Here is a 19147-nt window from a genome sequence, read left to right as displayed (position 1 = left end):
CAGCTTTGAGATCCAGTCCCAGAGGCAATGCACCCTCTCTTTCTGTAATTTAGTCCCACAAAATATTTTGATTCACTAGTAGAGATTATTTGAGGTTTTAGACCATGGTGTTTCAGGCCTATTTATCCTCTTATTTTTCCCATTTCTCTAAATTCGGCTTTCATTTTTTTCTTTTTATACTTTAAGAAAACAATTCCTTGATGGTCCCAGTTTTGTAATTTCTTGTTTTTTTAAATAGATATTTTCTTTTTTTAGTTCTATTCTTTAGATAATCTCTAGAAATGGAGAAATTTATTTTGTGCTCTTTTGGATAGCTGTACTTATTTAACTTTCTTGTATTTTTGTTGTTTGCAAGTCAAATAATTTGTTCCCTTTTTTTTCAGGAATGCTTCAAATATCTTTCTTTTCATGAATATCCATTCTTTTTATTGGTGATTAGGCTTAGATTTACAAGATATGCCAATTTGGGTTGCATATTAAGCCCCTTTACTTTTCAGAATATATTTTTTTCCAAATCCTATTCTGGTTTCTGGTGGATGATGAATAGTCTTGATTTATTTGAATTTCCTTTCCTTTTCTTACAGAATTCATTGTTTGTCTTTGGAATTGTTGAATTTCTCCACTACGTGTCTTGGAGTTTGAAGCGTATTATTTTTTAGAGGTGATCTGTGAAATCTCCTTTCTCTTCTGCTTTCCACTGCTAGAATCTCAATCAAATCAATACTGCCATTGCCACTTGAAAAAGTGTATCACTCTACTCTTTGGCTCCTCTTTTCATCCCTTTAACTTTTTCCTTTTTTCCCTATAATTTTGTAAATTATAATAACAAACTCTGGGCTCTACTTCCCCATTTGTATTATATCCTATGAGCTCCTTGTGGGCAGGGAATGTCTTTAATTTTGTTTTTGTATTTCAGAGCTCAGCACAATACTTGGCACATAATTTAATAATGCTTTTTAAAATTTATTCATTCTTGTTCAGGTATGGATTGGATTAGATAATATCTAAGGTCTTGTTCAACACTAAGATTCTACAAGTAGATTCAATAAACTCATGAATAAAAATCTGCAGAAAGAATAAGACATATTTTTCCTATTTTTAGGACAACCTGTCCCTGTAAGTATGGTTTGTTGGATAACAACAGGAAGTTGATACCACAGAGAGATATCCCAGCCTATCCAAAGGTAAGACATAAAACTCTAGCCAAGGAAAGAATCAGCAAGTCTATTTTCATGTGGTCCTCATGCATTCTGATGCCTTGTCATGATATAAAAGTGACCTTCTTGAAAATTCTTGAAAATTATATCAGTGGTTCATAAGTTTTGCCAGTTCTGCCAGGCTGTTATTATCAAGACAATAAACTGTGTTAGCTTTCTGAGGACAAGTCTAACTATATAGCAACTGTCTAGCTATACTATAGTCTAGCTATACTGCAACAGCCTTCTGGTTGGTCTATCTGCCACAAGTTTCTCTCTATTCCAATGTATCCTCCATTCAGCCCCCAAAGTAATTCTTTTCAAATACAAATCCAACCATGTCATCCTCCTACTCAATAAACTCCAGTGGTTCCCAATATTTGTAAAATGTTCAGCACAGTATTTGATATATAATAAGTGCTACATAAATAATGATTTATCATCATCAGGATAAAATTCAAAATCCTCTATTTAGCCTTCAGTGCCTTTCATGACCTATTCTTCTCTCTTCCCTACCTTTTCAGTCGATCTGAAAACATTTTATACTTCCTACCCACACATATCTTTCAATCCAATGACACTAGCTTTCTGGTTATTCCATGAATAGGAAACTCTCTGCTCCATGCATTTTCTCTGCCCCATTCCTCATACCTGAAATATCCTCCCTTCCTCATCTCTGCCTCATAGCTTCCTTCAAATCATGTGTGGGTATATATAGGGCAAACAATGCAGAATAGTCAATAAACTGAGTCCAAAATTCTGTCAGAGGTTAAATATAATTGAGTTACATTTGAAAATATGCTTAGGTGCTTTTAATGCCCCTCAAATTTCTCACAGGAATAGAAGTTTTTAGCATCAGTTTTTACTACCAATATTTCTCCAATGAGAGTAAACATGATGCAATGGATAAAGAACTTGCTTTAGAATCATGAAGATCTGTGTTCATCTCCTATACTTTGAATACATATTGACTATGTAACTATGGGAAAATTACTTGACTCTTAGTATCCTCAAGCAACTCTTCCAAACTATCCACGGAAGAGAAGGTACCAATCTGAATCAGTCAAGGAAGTTTTCTCAATGAAAATTCCCTATACCTGTGAAATCACAAAACTAGTTTCCATGCATAAAATTTTCAGAATCCCCATGAAGCTCTAAAACATGGAATTAAAAGAATTAAGTGAAGAATTAAAGTTTCAAATAACTAAAAGGCAAATGGAAGGCTTGAGTGGGATGTAGTATTTTACCAATGAAGAATTCCACAGAAAAAATAAAGTAAAATATATTATTAAAGAAATGTAACCCTGAAAAATAAAATTGGACTAGTCATATCACTGGTATCAATTTAGTAGCAAGTGATCTAGAGGAAGATCCCCAACAAATTGAAAATATCTTATATGGAGAATTTCTAGGAGTAAGCATATATATAGGTACATAAACGTGTGTGTGTGTGTGTGTGTGTGTGTGTATAAAAGAATTGTACAGGATGGTAAGACTGCATCATTATGATATGCACTATTAAAGGGAGTTCCCTTATAATAATAATAATAACAACAACAATAATAGTTAATATTGTGTAGTGCTCACTATATGCCAAGCACTGTGCTGAACAGAATTCCTCATAGTCTTGTTCTTTTTCAAATGTGTAGTCTATCTAGTAGATAGTTTTCTCAAGTTATATGCTCAAACACATAGTAATGTTCTCATTATAATATTATTATTAACCTCATTGTACAGATAAAGCCAAGCAACTAGGTAGCACAATGGAGTGAATGCTGAGTATGGAGTCAGTGAGACTCATCTTCCTGAGTTCAGATTTGGTCTTCGACACTTATTAGAGTGAGACCCCGTACAAGTCACTTAACCCTATTTGCCTCAGTTTCCTTATCTGTAAAATGAGCTGGAAAAGGAAATGGCAAACCACTCCAGTATCTTTGCCAAGAAACCCCCAAATAGGATCACAGAGTCAGACAGAATTGAAAAATGACTGAACCAAACAGAAGAGTTGATATATGCATATCAACACATATACACATATACATATATGCACCCATACATAAATAAAAATTTGATGTCACTACTGATTCTGTCATGTATGTACATCTGTGAGTATGCATGCACATGCATACATATATGTATTTATACATAAACACATAAATATGTAATTTATTTGAGTCACAGGGAGAATAAGTGACTCATTTTTAGTCACACTGAAAGACCCTGTATCTTGGTCTTCTGGTTCAATATATTTTCCAGTATGCTACACATTATATAATGGACTGGATATTCAAATCAAATCTCTCCTATCATATTTCACATTACATTGCACTGTCACCATGTGTGATACAGAGAAAGAATAGAGGACTAACTTTCAGTCAGAAGACCTAGGTACTAATCCTGGCTCTTCCATTTACTGATTGTGTGACTAAGAACAAATAGCTTAATTTCTCTGTGCCTTGTTGTCCTCATCTGTAAAGAAAATTTCAAAATCAGATCTCTGCTTAAAAAAATAACTTCGGCACTTCTGTGGAGGATGAATTAGGGTAAGGGGAGAGTTAGTACATGGAACCAATTAGTAAGCAATTGTAATGATTTGCGTAGGAGGTAATGAGGGCCTGAACTAGGAGCTTCTGGTTATGTGAAGAAAGAGAAGGTGTCAGATGTAAGAAATATGGTGCAGGTCACAATAGCAAGATTAATTAATTAATTTGATTTTGTAGGATGAAGAAGAATAAGAATCAAAGTATACCTTGGTATACCAAGGTAATAAACCTGGTTTACTAATTTAATGATGGTACCTTTAACAAAAACAAAGAAGTTTAGAAGAGTGATAGGTATGGGAGAAAAAAATAATGAGTTCTGAGTTCTGTTTTAAACGTGTTAAGTTTGAGACATCTATGGGATTGTTTAAAATGTTTGATAGAAAGTTAGTGACGTTGGGTACGTCCACTTACCTAAAAAACTATGTGTATGTGCTTATATGTGTGTGTACATATATACATGCAACATGTGGTTATATATACATATGCATATATTTGTATGCATATGTACATATATGCTTATACATATATTCACACACATTGTATATATGAATGTGTTTTGTGAGTCATATGATAATTAAGATCATAAGGGTTGACAAGGTCACTAAAAGTGAAAAAACACTCCAACCTAATGTAATAAAACTTTACCTTTTTTTTTTTCTCCTTTATGATCATCTCTCTGCCTTGTTTGGTTATGAACTCTCCCACTGTCATATGTGTGCTGATTCTCTTCTTAGTTTTTATGGTATGAATTTAATATTCTGATTGAATATTAATGTAGAACATTTTGTGGTAAGATATTGGCTAAAGCCTAATTTCTGTCAAACTGGTTTCCAATTTTCCCAATAGTTCTTATTGAATATTGAATTATTTCTCCCTTTTTCTTTTTTCCCACATTTTCCCTTGAGATTCTAGACCTTTTCCTAAGTATGTCTTTGCTTTTTGAATTAACATAGCAATTAATATATAAATTTATTTAAGCAGTATTGCCATTTTTATTATATTGGTACGACCCAAGCATGAACATAATCTCTACAGTTACTTTACCAATTCTTTATTCTTCTAAAGTATATTGTAATTAACTCTACATAGCTTGAATAGGAGTGCAGTCACAAATAATACTGAATCTTCTTCTTCTTCAGTACATGCTTTCTCAAGAGACTATAGAAGCTCTCAAGAAGCCTACATTTGATGTCTGGCTCTGGGAGCCCAATGAGGTGAGTGGACAATCAATGTATTTAACATCCTCAATTAGTCACTTGAAAACAATCCTAAGCAAAACTTATTTCCTCATCTAATTCTATGGCCCTAATGAAGATGACAAAAGAGATAGGTCGAGTTAAACTTAACCTTAAATAGAACTTTCTCAGCCTCCTCTTTTATTTTTAATATCCAGGCTGCTTGTTTAAATTATATATTTCATAACTAAGTGATAGTGAATCAAAGATAAGGATATATAATCTTATGCAGTCCAAAAAAGGATTTGTATAGCATCATCAGGCAGCTATGTGGTAGAATTGATAGTGTTGGGCCTGGAGTCAGAAAGATTCATCTCCCTGAGTTCAAATCTGGCTTTGGATACTAAGTAGCTGTGTAGCAAGCCACTTAACACCTGTTTGCTTCAGTTTCTTCATCTGTAACATGAGCTAGAAAAAGAAAGGGCAAACCACTCGAATGTCTTTGCCAAGAAAACCCCAAATGGAGTCCTGAGGAGTAGAACATCACTAAAATGACTGGACAAAGACAACATAGCATCATTACTTTAATCACACAAAAAGTAGGACCTTGAAACTAAAGAATTTAGTAATAATGCTAGCATTACACAATACCTTTCCCCCAAACTTTTCTTATATCTAATTTGTGTATAATTATATATGTATATATCTGCCAATAAAATATAAACTAGTTGAAAGCAGGGACTTTCATCTGTGTTTCTATCTCTATCTCTTCTGTGCAGAGGTTGGGGCCAAGAAGAACTACAGGAGGATCAATGTTAGAATAGAAAATTATGTCATGGGATATGAACTTGTCTTAGCACTGTAAATGGCTGGGAACTGACTTTAATTTTGGGAAGAAAATGGTCATTTAAGGGTTTTCTGTTTTATTTACAAAGGCTCTTTTATTTTATTTTCTTTCACATTTCAAATTAAAAGTTCTCCAAAGGGGGAAAAAAATTCCTTTTTTGAGTAGCCTTTGTTTGACAGACCCCAAGATAATCAAATAGATGTGATATCAGAGTTCACCAGGTGGTAATGTGTGTGGACCTTGGATTTCTGAGACAATATTTTAGAAGCATTTAGGAGAGAGAGAAGCCAGAGGCCATTCTCCTTCCCTGCTATTCAGTAGAAAAGGCAGCCAGAGTCAAGTGAAGCACAGGATTTCAGGATGTCAACTTTCCTGCCCCTTCCACTATCATTTCATAAGCTTCACTTGCAAAAAATGAGAATTGGAAGCTGAGAAGTGACCTTCTACTTTTAGGCTAAAATCTAGTAAAGTACTCAGGATAAAACTATAGATCAACAAAAAGAATGTTTGTATTTTCCCTCCCTTGTCTATTAAAAAACAAATTTAGTTCTAAGTTAATATTTCCATTAAGCTGTTGGATGACTTCTTCTCCCCTTGGGAGAAGGTCACCTTCAGAAGGGGAAGCTAATTCTGTCCCAGTAGCTGGCAGCACAAACCACCAGCTTTGTTTCCAAACAGACTCTGCAACACCTTCCTCCACCTTGCTCACTACTCTTACACTAATAATGTATTCCCTACCCTCTTTAAACAAAAGAAAATTGGATAAACATTAAATCCTTGTCTAGGATGATTAATGCTAGTAATCATAGAGATTTGGAGTTTTGGATCTCTATAGGACAGAAGTCTTCCCCACTTTAGTACATTTGAGCACAAGGAAAAGGAAATCTGCCACTAACTCTATTTTGAATTCTAAAATGCAATGGAGGCCTTTTAAAATCATGCCTCCTGGCAGGCACATTTTTCCATAAATAAAATATCTATCTATGATAAAATCAATCATCTATTTATTACATATTTATGTGTTTATGTATAAATACATATATGTATTCATATGCATGCATACTCACAGATGTACATACATGACAGAATCAGTAGTGACATCAAATTTTTATTTATGTATGTGTGCATATATGTATATGTGTACACGTGTTGATATGCATATGTATAAGCAATTTAGTATCACTCCTGCTCCAAACTGAGATTAGATTTGTTGGCAAAAATAAGCCAAGTTCAAAAAAAAAAAAAAAAAAAAAGAATTTGCATGTGAAACCTCCTGCTTCAAGGAAAATTTGCTTTAAATACCCTACATTCTTTTCAAGTTAAAGGGAGCTTATATTCAAAATACAAGCTCTAGCACCCAACCCTGTTCCTATATGCCACAGTTGTCATCAGGATTATTGGTGGGACATCCTTAAAAGGAAATATACTTCCTACCAACTTCCCTATGTATTCCTTACATATGGAAGCCTCTTAATATGCAGTATTACATGTGTATAGTGATTATCATATATTTTATTGATATTTTCCTGGTTACTTAATGACTATGATTTTCCCCCTGCAAACAAAAATCACCTAAAAATGAAAACTAAGTACAGTTTTTCTTCTTTTCTTAACTCTATAAAATTCTGAGAAAAATCTGATCAAGTAAAAATTAGGAGTTAAACCAGCAGGCAGTAGGTGATATATGTCTAGCTCATGAAAATGCAAACAAATTGCTACAAATTTGTAAGTACCTGATCAAAATTTTTCTTCCTGGACAGTTCCAAAATTGGTGGCAATGATATTGAAAGATAAGTGGAGGGCAAGTCTAAAAAGGAAATTCCAAGATCTTCAGTTCTTGATCACCTTTTATTTTCTGTTTCTTTTCCTGGTGACAAATCAGAAAGCAGACTTATCTAAGAATGTACTTGCTATATCCAAGACATGAGAGTAGTCAGGACATTAAAAAGAACCCCCAAAGAAACACAGGGCAGAACTAGATATTTTCATACATGACCTGCTTGTAGATATTCCTGCTTTCACAAGGACTAAAGGGAGATATATGAAAATTGGATTTTTTCAGCTCTCAGAAGCACTTTATGGGTAATCCCAAAATCAAGAGGTCAAAATCAAGAGTTACCCAATCTAATAATTCCTGAATTCAAGTGTTTGGGCACTGACGGTCTTGAGAGCTAGCCTTTATGAACTTTTCAGGGAAAGAGAAGAAAGGTCTACAAAGCCCAGAGGGAAATAATATGAAGAATTCAATTTCAAGAGCAAAGGTAGTAAGTTACTTAGATGATATAGGTCTGAGTTAAAGAAAGGTCTCCAACAGCCCAAATATGTTTACTTCTCAAGTAGAGTTTAATGGATTTTAATTTTATATATTTGATCATCGATTGCTATGAGTCCTTAGTACTTTATCAATTTTCCATGGGAGCAAAAATAAACAGTGCCTTTGAGGAAGACAGGGTCGTGTTACCCACAATTGGAGAAACTGACCTATGCTTATTTTATTTTAGAGATTAATGGAATAGAAACAATAGAGTGTCAGGAAACTGAAACTCTAAACCTAGGGTCAAATCCCTAGCAACATCAATTTAACATGAGGATGCTTGAACCAAAAGTCTTTGGGGAAACCACGAACCATAGGTTATAATGGAAATGAAACAAAGAAAAATAAAAGAGAACTAAGTCCGTAAAGACCACTTTCTGCTTCAACAATGACAATGATAGGTGGCAAAATGGAAATCAGAGTGCTAAAAATAAACACTTATTTAATTGCTAAATGTCAGATCTTTATCACACTTTGTTAACTCATATCCCAGTGCTTATAATGAATATTTGTTAAAGGATTCCCAAGAAATTAATTGCAATTTTTATACTAACTACTCTTATAAAGGATATGGCAATAGAGAAATTCTATAAAGAGTAAGAAAATAACTTCAAAATTAAATCAGTTTAATATTCAGTAATTTCAGTGAAAAGATTGGTGGGAGAATTACCAAAAAAAAAAAAAAAATGCCAAATAAATTTGACTTAGGAGTAAAGTACAAAAGATATATGCACTATATAGAAACCTAACACCTATGTTTTATAAATTTTTCTTTTAAAAAAAAATGAGTTAGGACACTAGACCCAGGATTGGACAGAAGTATGGTTATATAAGGGAGGAGGGAAAAACATAAAAACAACAATACTGCATTATGGAACAACAGTTTACATAGTATTTTTCATAAAATTCATAATATCAAGGACATGAGAAACTTTCCCTCTACCTCTAGCTTTAGCTCCAGCTCAGGTAAGTATTTGAAAACTAAACAGTTCTTTCCCTCATTAATATACAAACATCACAAAAAGATCAAATCACTCTTTGGCAATAAAGACCACTAACCACCAAATTTAGAAAATAATCAGGATACAACGTGAGAGACAAAAAGCATTAAGGTTTCTAAAAGATAAAAGCCATTCGTCATAAACTCTCAAAATAGAATGTTATCAAAATTATTTAACAGATTATATACAATATAATTTATATAATCCTTAAAGGTTATAGGAGCTTCCCTTATTCAATGGGCTTCAGTAGATGACTACTATCAATGTAAATCTATGTAGATCCAACAAAGACAAGGCAAGGCAGGATTCTTCATTATTCATTTTTTTTCTGCTGAGGGGAAAACTTCTCATTTCAAAAATCCAATCCTTTGCCTGAATTCTAAAGAAATCATAAAAAGGGGGGAAATATCCTATATGCAAAATGTTTGTAGACCCCCTATTTGTAGTGGCAAGGAACTGGAACTTGAATGGATGCCCATCAATTGGAGAATAGCTGCATAAGTTATGTTATATGAATGCTGTGGAATATTATTGTTCTTTAAGAAATGACTAGCAGGATGATTTCAGAAAGGCCTGGAAAGACTTACATGAACTGATGTTAAGTGAAGTGAGTAGTACAATGGTACACAGTAACAACAAGTTTATGTGATGATCAATTCTGATGGACCGAGCTCTTTTAAACAATGATGTGATTCAGGCTAATTCTAATAGACTTGTGATGGAGAGAGCTATCTGTACCGTACCCAGAGAAAGGACTGTGGGGACTGAGTGTGGATCACAACATAATATTTTCACCTTTTTTGTTCTTGTTTGCTTGTTTTTTATTTTCTTTCTCATTTTTCCCCTTATTGATCTGATTTTTCTTGTGTAGCATAATAAATGTTTCCACATTTATATGTACATGTATAGAAAAATTGCACATATTTAACATATATTGGATTACTTGCTTCTAAGAGAGTGGGTAGAGCTAAGGGAAGGAGAAAAAATATGGAACACAAGATTTTTGCAAAATTGAATATTGAAAACTACCTATGCATATATTTTGAAAATAAAAAGCTAAAAAAAAATCCAATCCTTCCCAGCTGTTTTGAACATAAATTGAGTTCAGAGAGAATCTCCTAGTAGAACTAGAAAATTAGAAATTAATAAAAATTAGAAAGCCCAGGGTCAACACACCTGATGAATCTGAAGATAATTATCATACCTCTCCATCTAAAATATGCAAATTCAATGCATAATATTTCTGCCGTTCCCTTCAGGGTATAATTATTGATGAAACTGAAGATAAACATAGTTTAGAAACACTAGTTACTGAAAGGTCAGACAGTTTATTGTCCCTCAGGGATTATGAGACAAACCTTACATAAAAGGCCACCCTATATTTGAACTACCAGAAGAATCATCAAAAGCACAGAGGTCACCTAGGGCTCATTCTAAAAACTGTCAACGGTTGCCACATGTCAGGGACTCAAACCAACTCAGGCTAGTCCTCCTGTATTTTGGGCCTGAAATTAGAATGAAAAGAGAAACTCATAATCCATCTAACAAATTAACAAAGAAAGTTTTGCTTAGTCCTTCAGAGTAAGGCCATTCAGAGCAGGGACTAGATATTCATTCAGAATATAGTTTTGATTCAGCTAAACTAATCTCTTCTAAGTCAGAATTAAATTATCCTAATAGTCTTCAGTCAGAAACCTAATAGAAAAAGTCTAGCCCCTTAAATCCTTGCTATGTTGTATGTAGAAGGCCAGAAAGCTACGTCAGTATCCCAAGTCTTAAATGTCCCTGAGCCAATAAAATCTCACAGACAATTCAATAAATTCAGTCCCAGTCCATCTCATGAACTTCAGTTCTGCATCACCAGTTGCCTTCTGAACATTACAAACTAGATTTCTCAAAAGCATTTAACTTAATATGTCAGAAACTGAATACATTATCTTTCCCTCCAAAAAAACCTTCCCTCCTTCTTTCCTTCTCTAATTTTGCCAGGGTCCTATCATTTTTCTAATCTCCCAGGTTCATAATCTCAATTTTATCCTTAATTTCTCACTCTCCCTTATCCCACATAATTAATTAACAAATCTTACCATTTCATGTATGCACCTACACATATAGATATACATACTACCCCTTCCTCTTGCGTGTGAATCCTTACCTCACCTAATCTTACCTTACTTCTTACCTTAGTTTAAGTAATCCTCACTTCGTGTCTAGAGGAACTCTTAATTGGTCTCCTTGGCTCAAGGTTCTCTCTATTCCAGTCCATCCTACAGATTGCTGTCAAAGTGATTTTCTTTAAATCAAGTGACTCCCCTATTCAATTAAGTTTCCTTATCTGTAAAATAAGCTGGAAAAATAGCAAACTACTGCAGTATCTTTGCCAAGAAAAAAAATCCCAAATGGGATCAAGAAGAATGAGACATTACTGAAGTATAACAAAGTTTATTTTTATTTGCTTTATATTTATGCTTTATATATTTATGTATACCTTTGAATTACACCTTTGAAGTGTTTTTATAAGAGAAATGAACTTGGATTTTGTTTTCAATATTTTTATACTGGAGTCTTGAGCTAACTTTTTAATTAAAGAGATGTTTTTTCTTTCTTTTTAAAAATTTCTCAGTTACATGTAAAAACACTTTTTTTTAAACATTTATTCTTGGAGTTAGTAATCTTAACTGTGAATGTGAATGGAATGAACTCTCCCATGAATCAGAAGCAGATAGCAGAGTGGATTAAAAGCATTTATTTTTAAACTTCTGAGTTCCATGTTTTTCTCTTCCTCCCTCACTACCCATTTGCTTTGAGAATACAAGCAATTCAAAATAGGCTTTACATGTGTAGTGATGTAATTTTTTTTATTATAGTCATGCTACGAAAGAAAACATAAACCATAAAAAGAGAAAGAAAGAAAGAAAGAAACCCCTCAAAAAAATAAAATAAAATAAAGTATGCATTGATGTGCATTCAAAATACCATCAGTTCTTTCTCTGGGTATGGATAGCATTTTTCATCTTAAGTCCTTCTGTTGTCTTTGATCATTGTATTGATAAGAACAGTTATGCCATTCACAGTTGATCATCTTATGATATTGTTACTTTTTACCCAATTCATATCTCTTTGCATCAGCTCATAAAAGTCTTTCCAGATTTTTCCTGAGAGAACCTAGCTCATCATTTCTTATAGCATAATAGAATTCCATCATAATCACATATCACAGTTTATTCAGCCATTCCCTAATAGATGTTTTTCTAAATACACAGAAAAAATAAATGTAACCTTGAGATGGCCATTTGCCATCCCATCTACATATTTTTCCCTTTGTTTACCCCTCCTCCTTTTATAGAATTCCTCTTGACTTCTAAAATAAAGAATTCTTTATGCTGTCACTAGATTTATATTAGTAAGGCTTTAAACTACCCATCTCTTTGATACCTTAAATATGTAGATAATGCAAGGGAAATTTATACCATATTCAAAGCAGGAGGCTGTTGAAGAAATTAGTACACAAATGTTTGAAGTATTGCCAAGAAAGAGGGTTTAGACTTTTCCTGTTTGGTCTCAGAAGGTAGAACTAAGCTAGATGAAAGTTTTAGAGGCAGATTTTGACTTGATGTCAGGAAAAACTTGCTAACAATTAGAACTATCCAAAAGTGAAATGGGAAGTTTCAGGTAGAAGCAAGATGACCACTTTCAGTGATTTGTAGCACGGATATTTGGTCAGGAACAAGAATCTGCTTGTTCTGGAAGTCTTAGATATCCTCTCAGATCCCTCTCCAATCTTGGATTCTATAATGAGTCAGCATGTTTAGTAACAATTCCTTTCTCACTTTCCTTACAGATGCTAAGCTGTTTAGAACACATGTACCATGATCTTGGTCTAGTCAAAGATTTTAATATCAACCCTATCACGCTAAAGAAGTGGCTGGTAACTATTAAGCATATAATTTGTCTCTCGTTTGGAATTGCAAATGTTTTGATTCCCCAGATACTTCTCCAACAAAACTGAGCTTCCTAAAATTGAAGGATGGCCTCAGGAGCGCTTTTAGAAACTTGATTTCTTGTTAAAAGATTTTTAATTCTACCAAGCTGAAATAACTTCTATATAAGCTATTATTAATCATATTATATGAAACAGCAAATTACTCATATTTTATGAAGTATATTCATATTATATGAAACAAGAAAAATTAGATGAAATTATATATAAGCATATTATATGAAGTAGCTTATAGTATATAATGAGAATAGAAATTGATATGGTTGCAAATCCAACTTGAAAAATTTTTTCTGATGTGATGGCCTGAAAAATTCAAGATCTAAGGAAAATGTTAGCAACCAGAAGCTCAAGAAAAGTCTTGGGACCATAGAGATGAGACAAGTATGTATATGTGTGTTTGTCTATGTGTGTGTGTGTGTGTGTGTGTGTGATGTTTCTAATTCTGAGTTGATTAAAAAATGAATTAATTTATAGCTTCTATTCAAGACCACTTCTGAGACTACAAATTTCAAGAATGGTTGATCATCATTTGTATATTGAGTTTCCTCATCAGGAATTCTTTTCTTCACTGAAATTACAGTTTTAGATAAAAAATAAAAACAAAGGACAACTGAACTGATTGGTGACACAACTCCTAAAGCCTGTTTTTACTATAAATAAAACAATATACCTTGCATCTTAATCTCTGTATTTGATGAGTTTGAAGAAAATGAGAATCAAAGAAAAAATGTACAAACTAACATAAGTAAAGTGATATGATGTCTTTTAATGGGTCTTGCTTTAGAAGATCCAAGTTCTATTCTCTGCTTTATTGTTGATTTCATACATGTCTCATGGAAGTAATTTCACTTTATGGAAACCATCTTTCTCATGTGTCACAAAGGTAATCTTAATTGCTTCAGGTGGAATCTATCAGGTCATTTCAGTATCTTCAGAGAGAGGCACCTGATACTAATAAAGACCATTGTTATTACTTTAAAAAGATCTGGTTGAGGGTAGATGGGAAGGAAAAAGAACAACAAAGTCTGAAGTTAGTGTCAGAAATGGAGAGAAAAGATGGATAGTATTCCTCATATTAGAAAAGCATAAGTGTTTAATAGTGTCAGAAATTCAGCTCGGGTGTGTGTATTTTTATTTTATTTTATTTTATTTTGGCAGCTTTGCATCCATGATAACTATAGAAACAACCCTTTTCATAACTTTCGACACTGCTTCTGTGTGACCCAGATGATGTATTGCATGATATCTCTCTGCTTTCTCCAGGTGGGTCCTTGTTCTGCCTCCTCTAGGAACATAAATCTCCTTCCTTTCAGTCTGGGCTCTCATCACAGCTTCATAATGCTGAGGAAGGAATAAAAACAAGATCCAAATTTTATCTGGGGGGAAAAAAAGGTGTCCTTTTTTGGGCAGAGGAAAAGGAGAACCCTCTATTAGCAGTCTTTCGTTGACAGACATCTACCTCCAAATTTACCCCAGCCTAAAATTAAAATTAAGAGTTTCAAAGCCGTTAATGTTATATTCTGTTGTTTTCTTATCCTCTTATACGTTGACTGTCAGTGGAATACACAAGACCCTCCCATGTCTACTATTCATATCTAACCATTATGTCCCAGAGATCTGACACAGCAGTACCACCATTCCTAGTCCCTGAAGATAAGACCTAACCATTCATCTCACATGTAGCTTACAGATTCTGTTGGCTCTGGTCTTTGCTATAGAACCTGCACAAGAGACAAGCTCCCCCATTTGCCCTCTGTCATCATATCACCAGTTTCCTACCTTCCTTCAGAGCCACTTTCAAAGCAGAACTCAATTGGGACCACAAAGCCAGGGCTAGGTGGTTTCTATGGCCTCCTAGATATCCTACAGCTTTAGAATAAGAGCTCTTCTTTCATTTACACACACACACACACACACACACACACACACACACACACACAGAGAGAGAGAGAGAGAAAGAGAAGTACCACTGCCTCCTGAATCTTTCCTACTGCATTGTAGATCTCCTGAGGCCTCACTGCATTTAGCATCACCACTTGCTGCAAGGTCCACCTCAAGCAAGGACTTCAAATAGTCTTTATCATCTGTCTCCTTCAAGGCAGGACTTCTCTCTCACAAAATTCACTCTAGCTGGACAAACTTCTCAATATTTAGCACATTCCAGCTTCTAATCTCAGGAATTCAGAATGCTCACCTAATGATGTACAAACATTATTCTCCAAAACCAGCTGCCCACTTGCTTACTCCCATTCATCTCAACTCTACTCATTAATGTTCCACTTTTGATCTGGCTGCCCACTTTGTCCTCTGACATACCTGCTCCAAAATGAACAAACTTCTTTTAATTTTAAACTTTTTCCTTTGTCATTCCTTCCATTTTCTCAAACTTAACTCTTTGGTGAATTAGCCCAACACTACACTATTTTTTAACTTTACATCCTTTGCTCTCTTCTCCTATTGCAAATAATGCTTTACTAAACTCTAACCCTAAATTATTTCCACCATCTGCCTCTTTCTCCATTATTCACACCGTCTCTAAACAAAGAAGCCAGGAGTTTAAAATCAAATTGATGGGAACGGGATGGCAAAGTGGTTTGTCCCAGTCCCCTCTTGGCAGAAAAACAGTAAGAGTTGTACTCTCTGAATGGTCCACAGTCCTAGTGAGAAGATGATTAGTTTTTCCCAGTCTGGAATCCCTAAGGAAGAGGCAGGAAGTGGTTTGTCCTTATCTGAAAACCTAGTGAAAAAAAGTTTGCACCAGTTTCTCCTTATTAACTTCAAACAGGGTCTGGCCATGTTGTGAGATCCACAAGACTGGTATAAAATGGGAAGTACACCAAGTATGTAGCTACATAGTATAGATAGAACACGATGCCTAGAATCAGGAAGACCCGAGTTCAAATGTGGCCTCAGACACTAGATATGTGATTTACCTTTTTTGCCTCAGTTTCCTCATCTGTAAAATGAAAATAATAGTAGCACTTATCTCTCAGGGTTGTTGTGAGAATCAAATAAGATAATAATTGTAAAATACTTGACACATAGTAATAGCTATTTAATTATTATGATTATCCTTATTACTTTCCATTAACAATCAATTCGTAGACATAGTATTAGCTGTTAGCAAAAACATTTACTAAGATGGTATAGCAAAAACAATAATTACAAAACATTCTCACTTCACCTCCACCATGACCACCTCCCTGCTACCCTTACCATAACTCTAAGGGTCCATTATCTTGAAAGTACATACAGCATCCATGGAAAGAATAAGCATAAACTTGTACAATGATAATGAGACACACATAGAGAGAACACAGATGGCTAAGGTTATTTCCTTGTTTAGTTCTTCCAAATGTCAAAGTCATATCTTTCTTGGGCTGATCTCTCAATATTTGGGCCTACCTTTCTCATGAACCCAAAGTGAGTTTTTTTTTAATAAATTGACCTTTGTCCCCATATTGCCCTTTCTGACTTAGAAATAAATGTTAATATTTCATAAACAAATTAACAAATATCAGAGCCTTTTTACTGAATCAATACTTCATCACATGATCAATTCTGATGGATGTGGCTCTTCTCAACAATGAGATGATTCAGGCCAATTCCAATGATCTTATGACAGTGAGAGCTATCTACACCCAGAGAGAGGACTGTGGGTACTGAATATGGATCACAACATAGCATTTTCACTTCTTGTGTTGTTGTTTGCTTGAATTTTATTTTCTTTCTCATTTTTCTTCCTTTTTAATCAGTTTTTCTTATGCAGCAAGATAATTGTATAAATATGTATGCCTATTAAAATATAATACTTTATCACATGTGACTCACTGTATTCCATAAATCAATTATGTCAACTAAATCAAATCTACTTTCTCCAAAACAAACATAAAAATAAAACAAACCTCAAAGATCATTTGCCAAGAAACTCCCTTTTTTCTTACCCTGCTCATTTCATATCACTCAAATGTCTTCCTCCCACCTCCCACTCTTCTTTTCAGTTTCAGATGGGGGAAAAAAAAAAAAAGGTGATTCTTCTCCTTGTCAGGGTCAAACCCAGTGAATGGCCTCAATTGTTCTGGTGAACTATGAAGCAAAGTCCTCAGCAGAGAGAGTGGTAGGAAACAAAATTATAGGAAGTTTGATAAGAGAGGGGAAGATTTAAACAGATGTTTATGAGTCTGTTAGAGAATCTATTAGGAGATATGTACTGGGGAAATGCAGTATGTATACATAATCAAGATTACAGAAGGTCTGAGGTCCATTATATCCTTGTTGGCCATTTCTAAAGTCTGCTACTTAACTTATTCCTATATTTAATATCACCCTGAATTCTAAAGTAATCTAGGGGAATGTTTGGAACTTTATTAATTAATAAAATTGTAACTTCTTTCTCAATTGTTACCTCTAATTTTCACCCCAGTTCATTAGAGCTCACTTCTGGGCTCCACATAATTTCACAATTCAGTTTACATAATGACTAAAATCTTAAAAAAAACACTTCTTTTATTATTCTTATTTTTAAACTTTATTTTAATACACATTGCTTTATGAATCATGCTGGAGAGAAAATCCGAACAAAATGGAAAAACCATGTGAGAGAATTTAAAAAAACAACAGAAAAAAGAAGGAACATAACGTGTTTATTTACATTCAAGCTCCAAAGTTCTTTTTCTGTATGCAGATGGCAATTTCTATCCCAAATCTATTGGGAATTGCCTTGGGTCACTAAACCCCTGAGAAGAATCAAGTAAAAGTCATCCTTTTAAAAGGCCTCTTCTCAAAGGGGTGAAAGTGATAGTAGAGAGGGAAGTTTGGGGAAGGTCAGAAACAAACACTTTTAAGGAGGCTGACAAAAGTCTTTTAAGATTCCCCTTCACACTTTTCCTCAAGATGAGAGTTAAATTCATTTTCTTAGGGAAAATAGCTAGTTATGATAGTCTTTCAAATTTGTCCTTTCTTCAGCCATCGCAGGGAGCAGTCTTGCAGAAGCTACTGTGAACTGCCCCTTCTTCATAAACTTCTTCATATATTAACAGTTAAAACAGTTTTCATAAGAGATAAGTTTCATCTCACTTCCTTTCTATTTTCTCCACAGTTCATGTAATAAACTTCAAAGTTAAAGTACACACCATCTCTGAATCCATGGGATAGAATGTATCATAATAAGAAATAATAAATTCATTCCCAATTGCCAGCACAAACTACCTTTTCTGCAGCATTCTGTTTGGTTCTTTGTTGAAAGAGGTGTGATATATAAGTAAATGCAAAGAACAAGCAAAACAATTTCAGGAGACAAGGAATCCTGTTAATTGTGGGGGTAGGAGAAGCATTTAGAAAGTCCTTATGCAAATAGTACCTCCTAAGTGTCCCTTTGAAGGAAGTTCTAAGAAGTCAAAGTAAGAAAGGAATTCATTCTAACTATGTGAGATTGATCGTTCACTTTCATCAAATATCATCATTCTTCTGTAAAGTGAGAGTAAAAAGCTGAATCACTACAATATTGCATTTTTTTTTTCTATTGAAGGAAAAGTTTTCTCAAATGGATATCTTAGTTCTAATGACTGCAGCTATCTGCCATGATCTGGATCACCCAGGATACAATAATACGTATGTTCACAATTGTTTTTGTCATCTTTACTTTAAAGGATAAACTTACAAGCAAAAGAGAAGTGATTCATTGTATCAAACAATCATCTGATATTCGTAACAATTCAAAGTTGTAGCTGTAAGATTAGACTTTCTCTTTTTTTATATTTGACATATACTTTTAATGAAAGTGTTCATGTCTCTCCTTATATATATCTTATCATCTATAATATGAATTTCCAGTATGGCAAATTTGAAAAAATAAAAGTAAGTTCTATTTTCTTCTAAGAAGAAGTAATGGTATTTTGGGAAGGTCATGATTTCATTTATGAAGATACTCTTTTCTTATCCTCATTTTATCCATTATAATCATGGTTTCTCACAAATAGAGAATGTACTTACCTCCTTAGAGGAAATTATAAAATTTATGTCCTTTCTTTGCATAATCACACTCAGCAACATATGCTCAAACATGAATATGA

At 34.0% G+C, this 19147-nt stretch overlaps 1 protein-coding gene across 3 annotated transcripts in view; it reads left to right on the top strand.

Moving 5' to 3' along the window:
• Positions 1–19147, top strand: part of PDE9A (phosphodiesterase 9A) — a 149692-nt gene that overhangs the window by 113695 nt on the left and 16850 nt on the right. For all 3 annotated transcript variants that reach the window (XM_031959226.1, XM_031959225.1, XM_012544374.3), the window contains 5 exons: positions 1103–1184; positions 4879–4953; positions 12918–13004; positions 14235–14339; positions 18604–18686. In XM_031959226.1, the coding sequence (XP_031815086.1) occupies positions 1103–1184; positions 4879–4953; positions 12918–13004; positions 14235–14339; positions 18604–18686 (432 nt within the window). The remainder of the gene's footprint in view (positions 1–1102; positions 1185–4878; positions 4954–12917; positions 13005–14234; positions 14340–18603; positions 18687–19147) is intronic.

This window comes from Sarcophilus harrisii, chromosome 3, assembly GCF_902635505.1.
Source record: "Sarcophilus harrisii chromosome 3, mSarHar1.11, whole genome shotgun sequence".
Taxonomy (NCBI): Eukaryota; Metazoa; Chordata; class Mammalia; order Dasyuromorphia; family Dasyuridae; genus Sarcophilus; species Sarcophilus harrisii.
The sequence above is the reverse complement of the archived record's forward strand: the minus strand, read 5'-3'. Positions and strand labels throughout refer to the sequence as shown.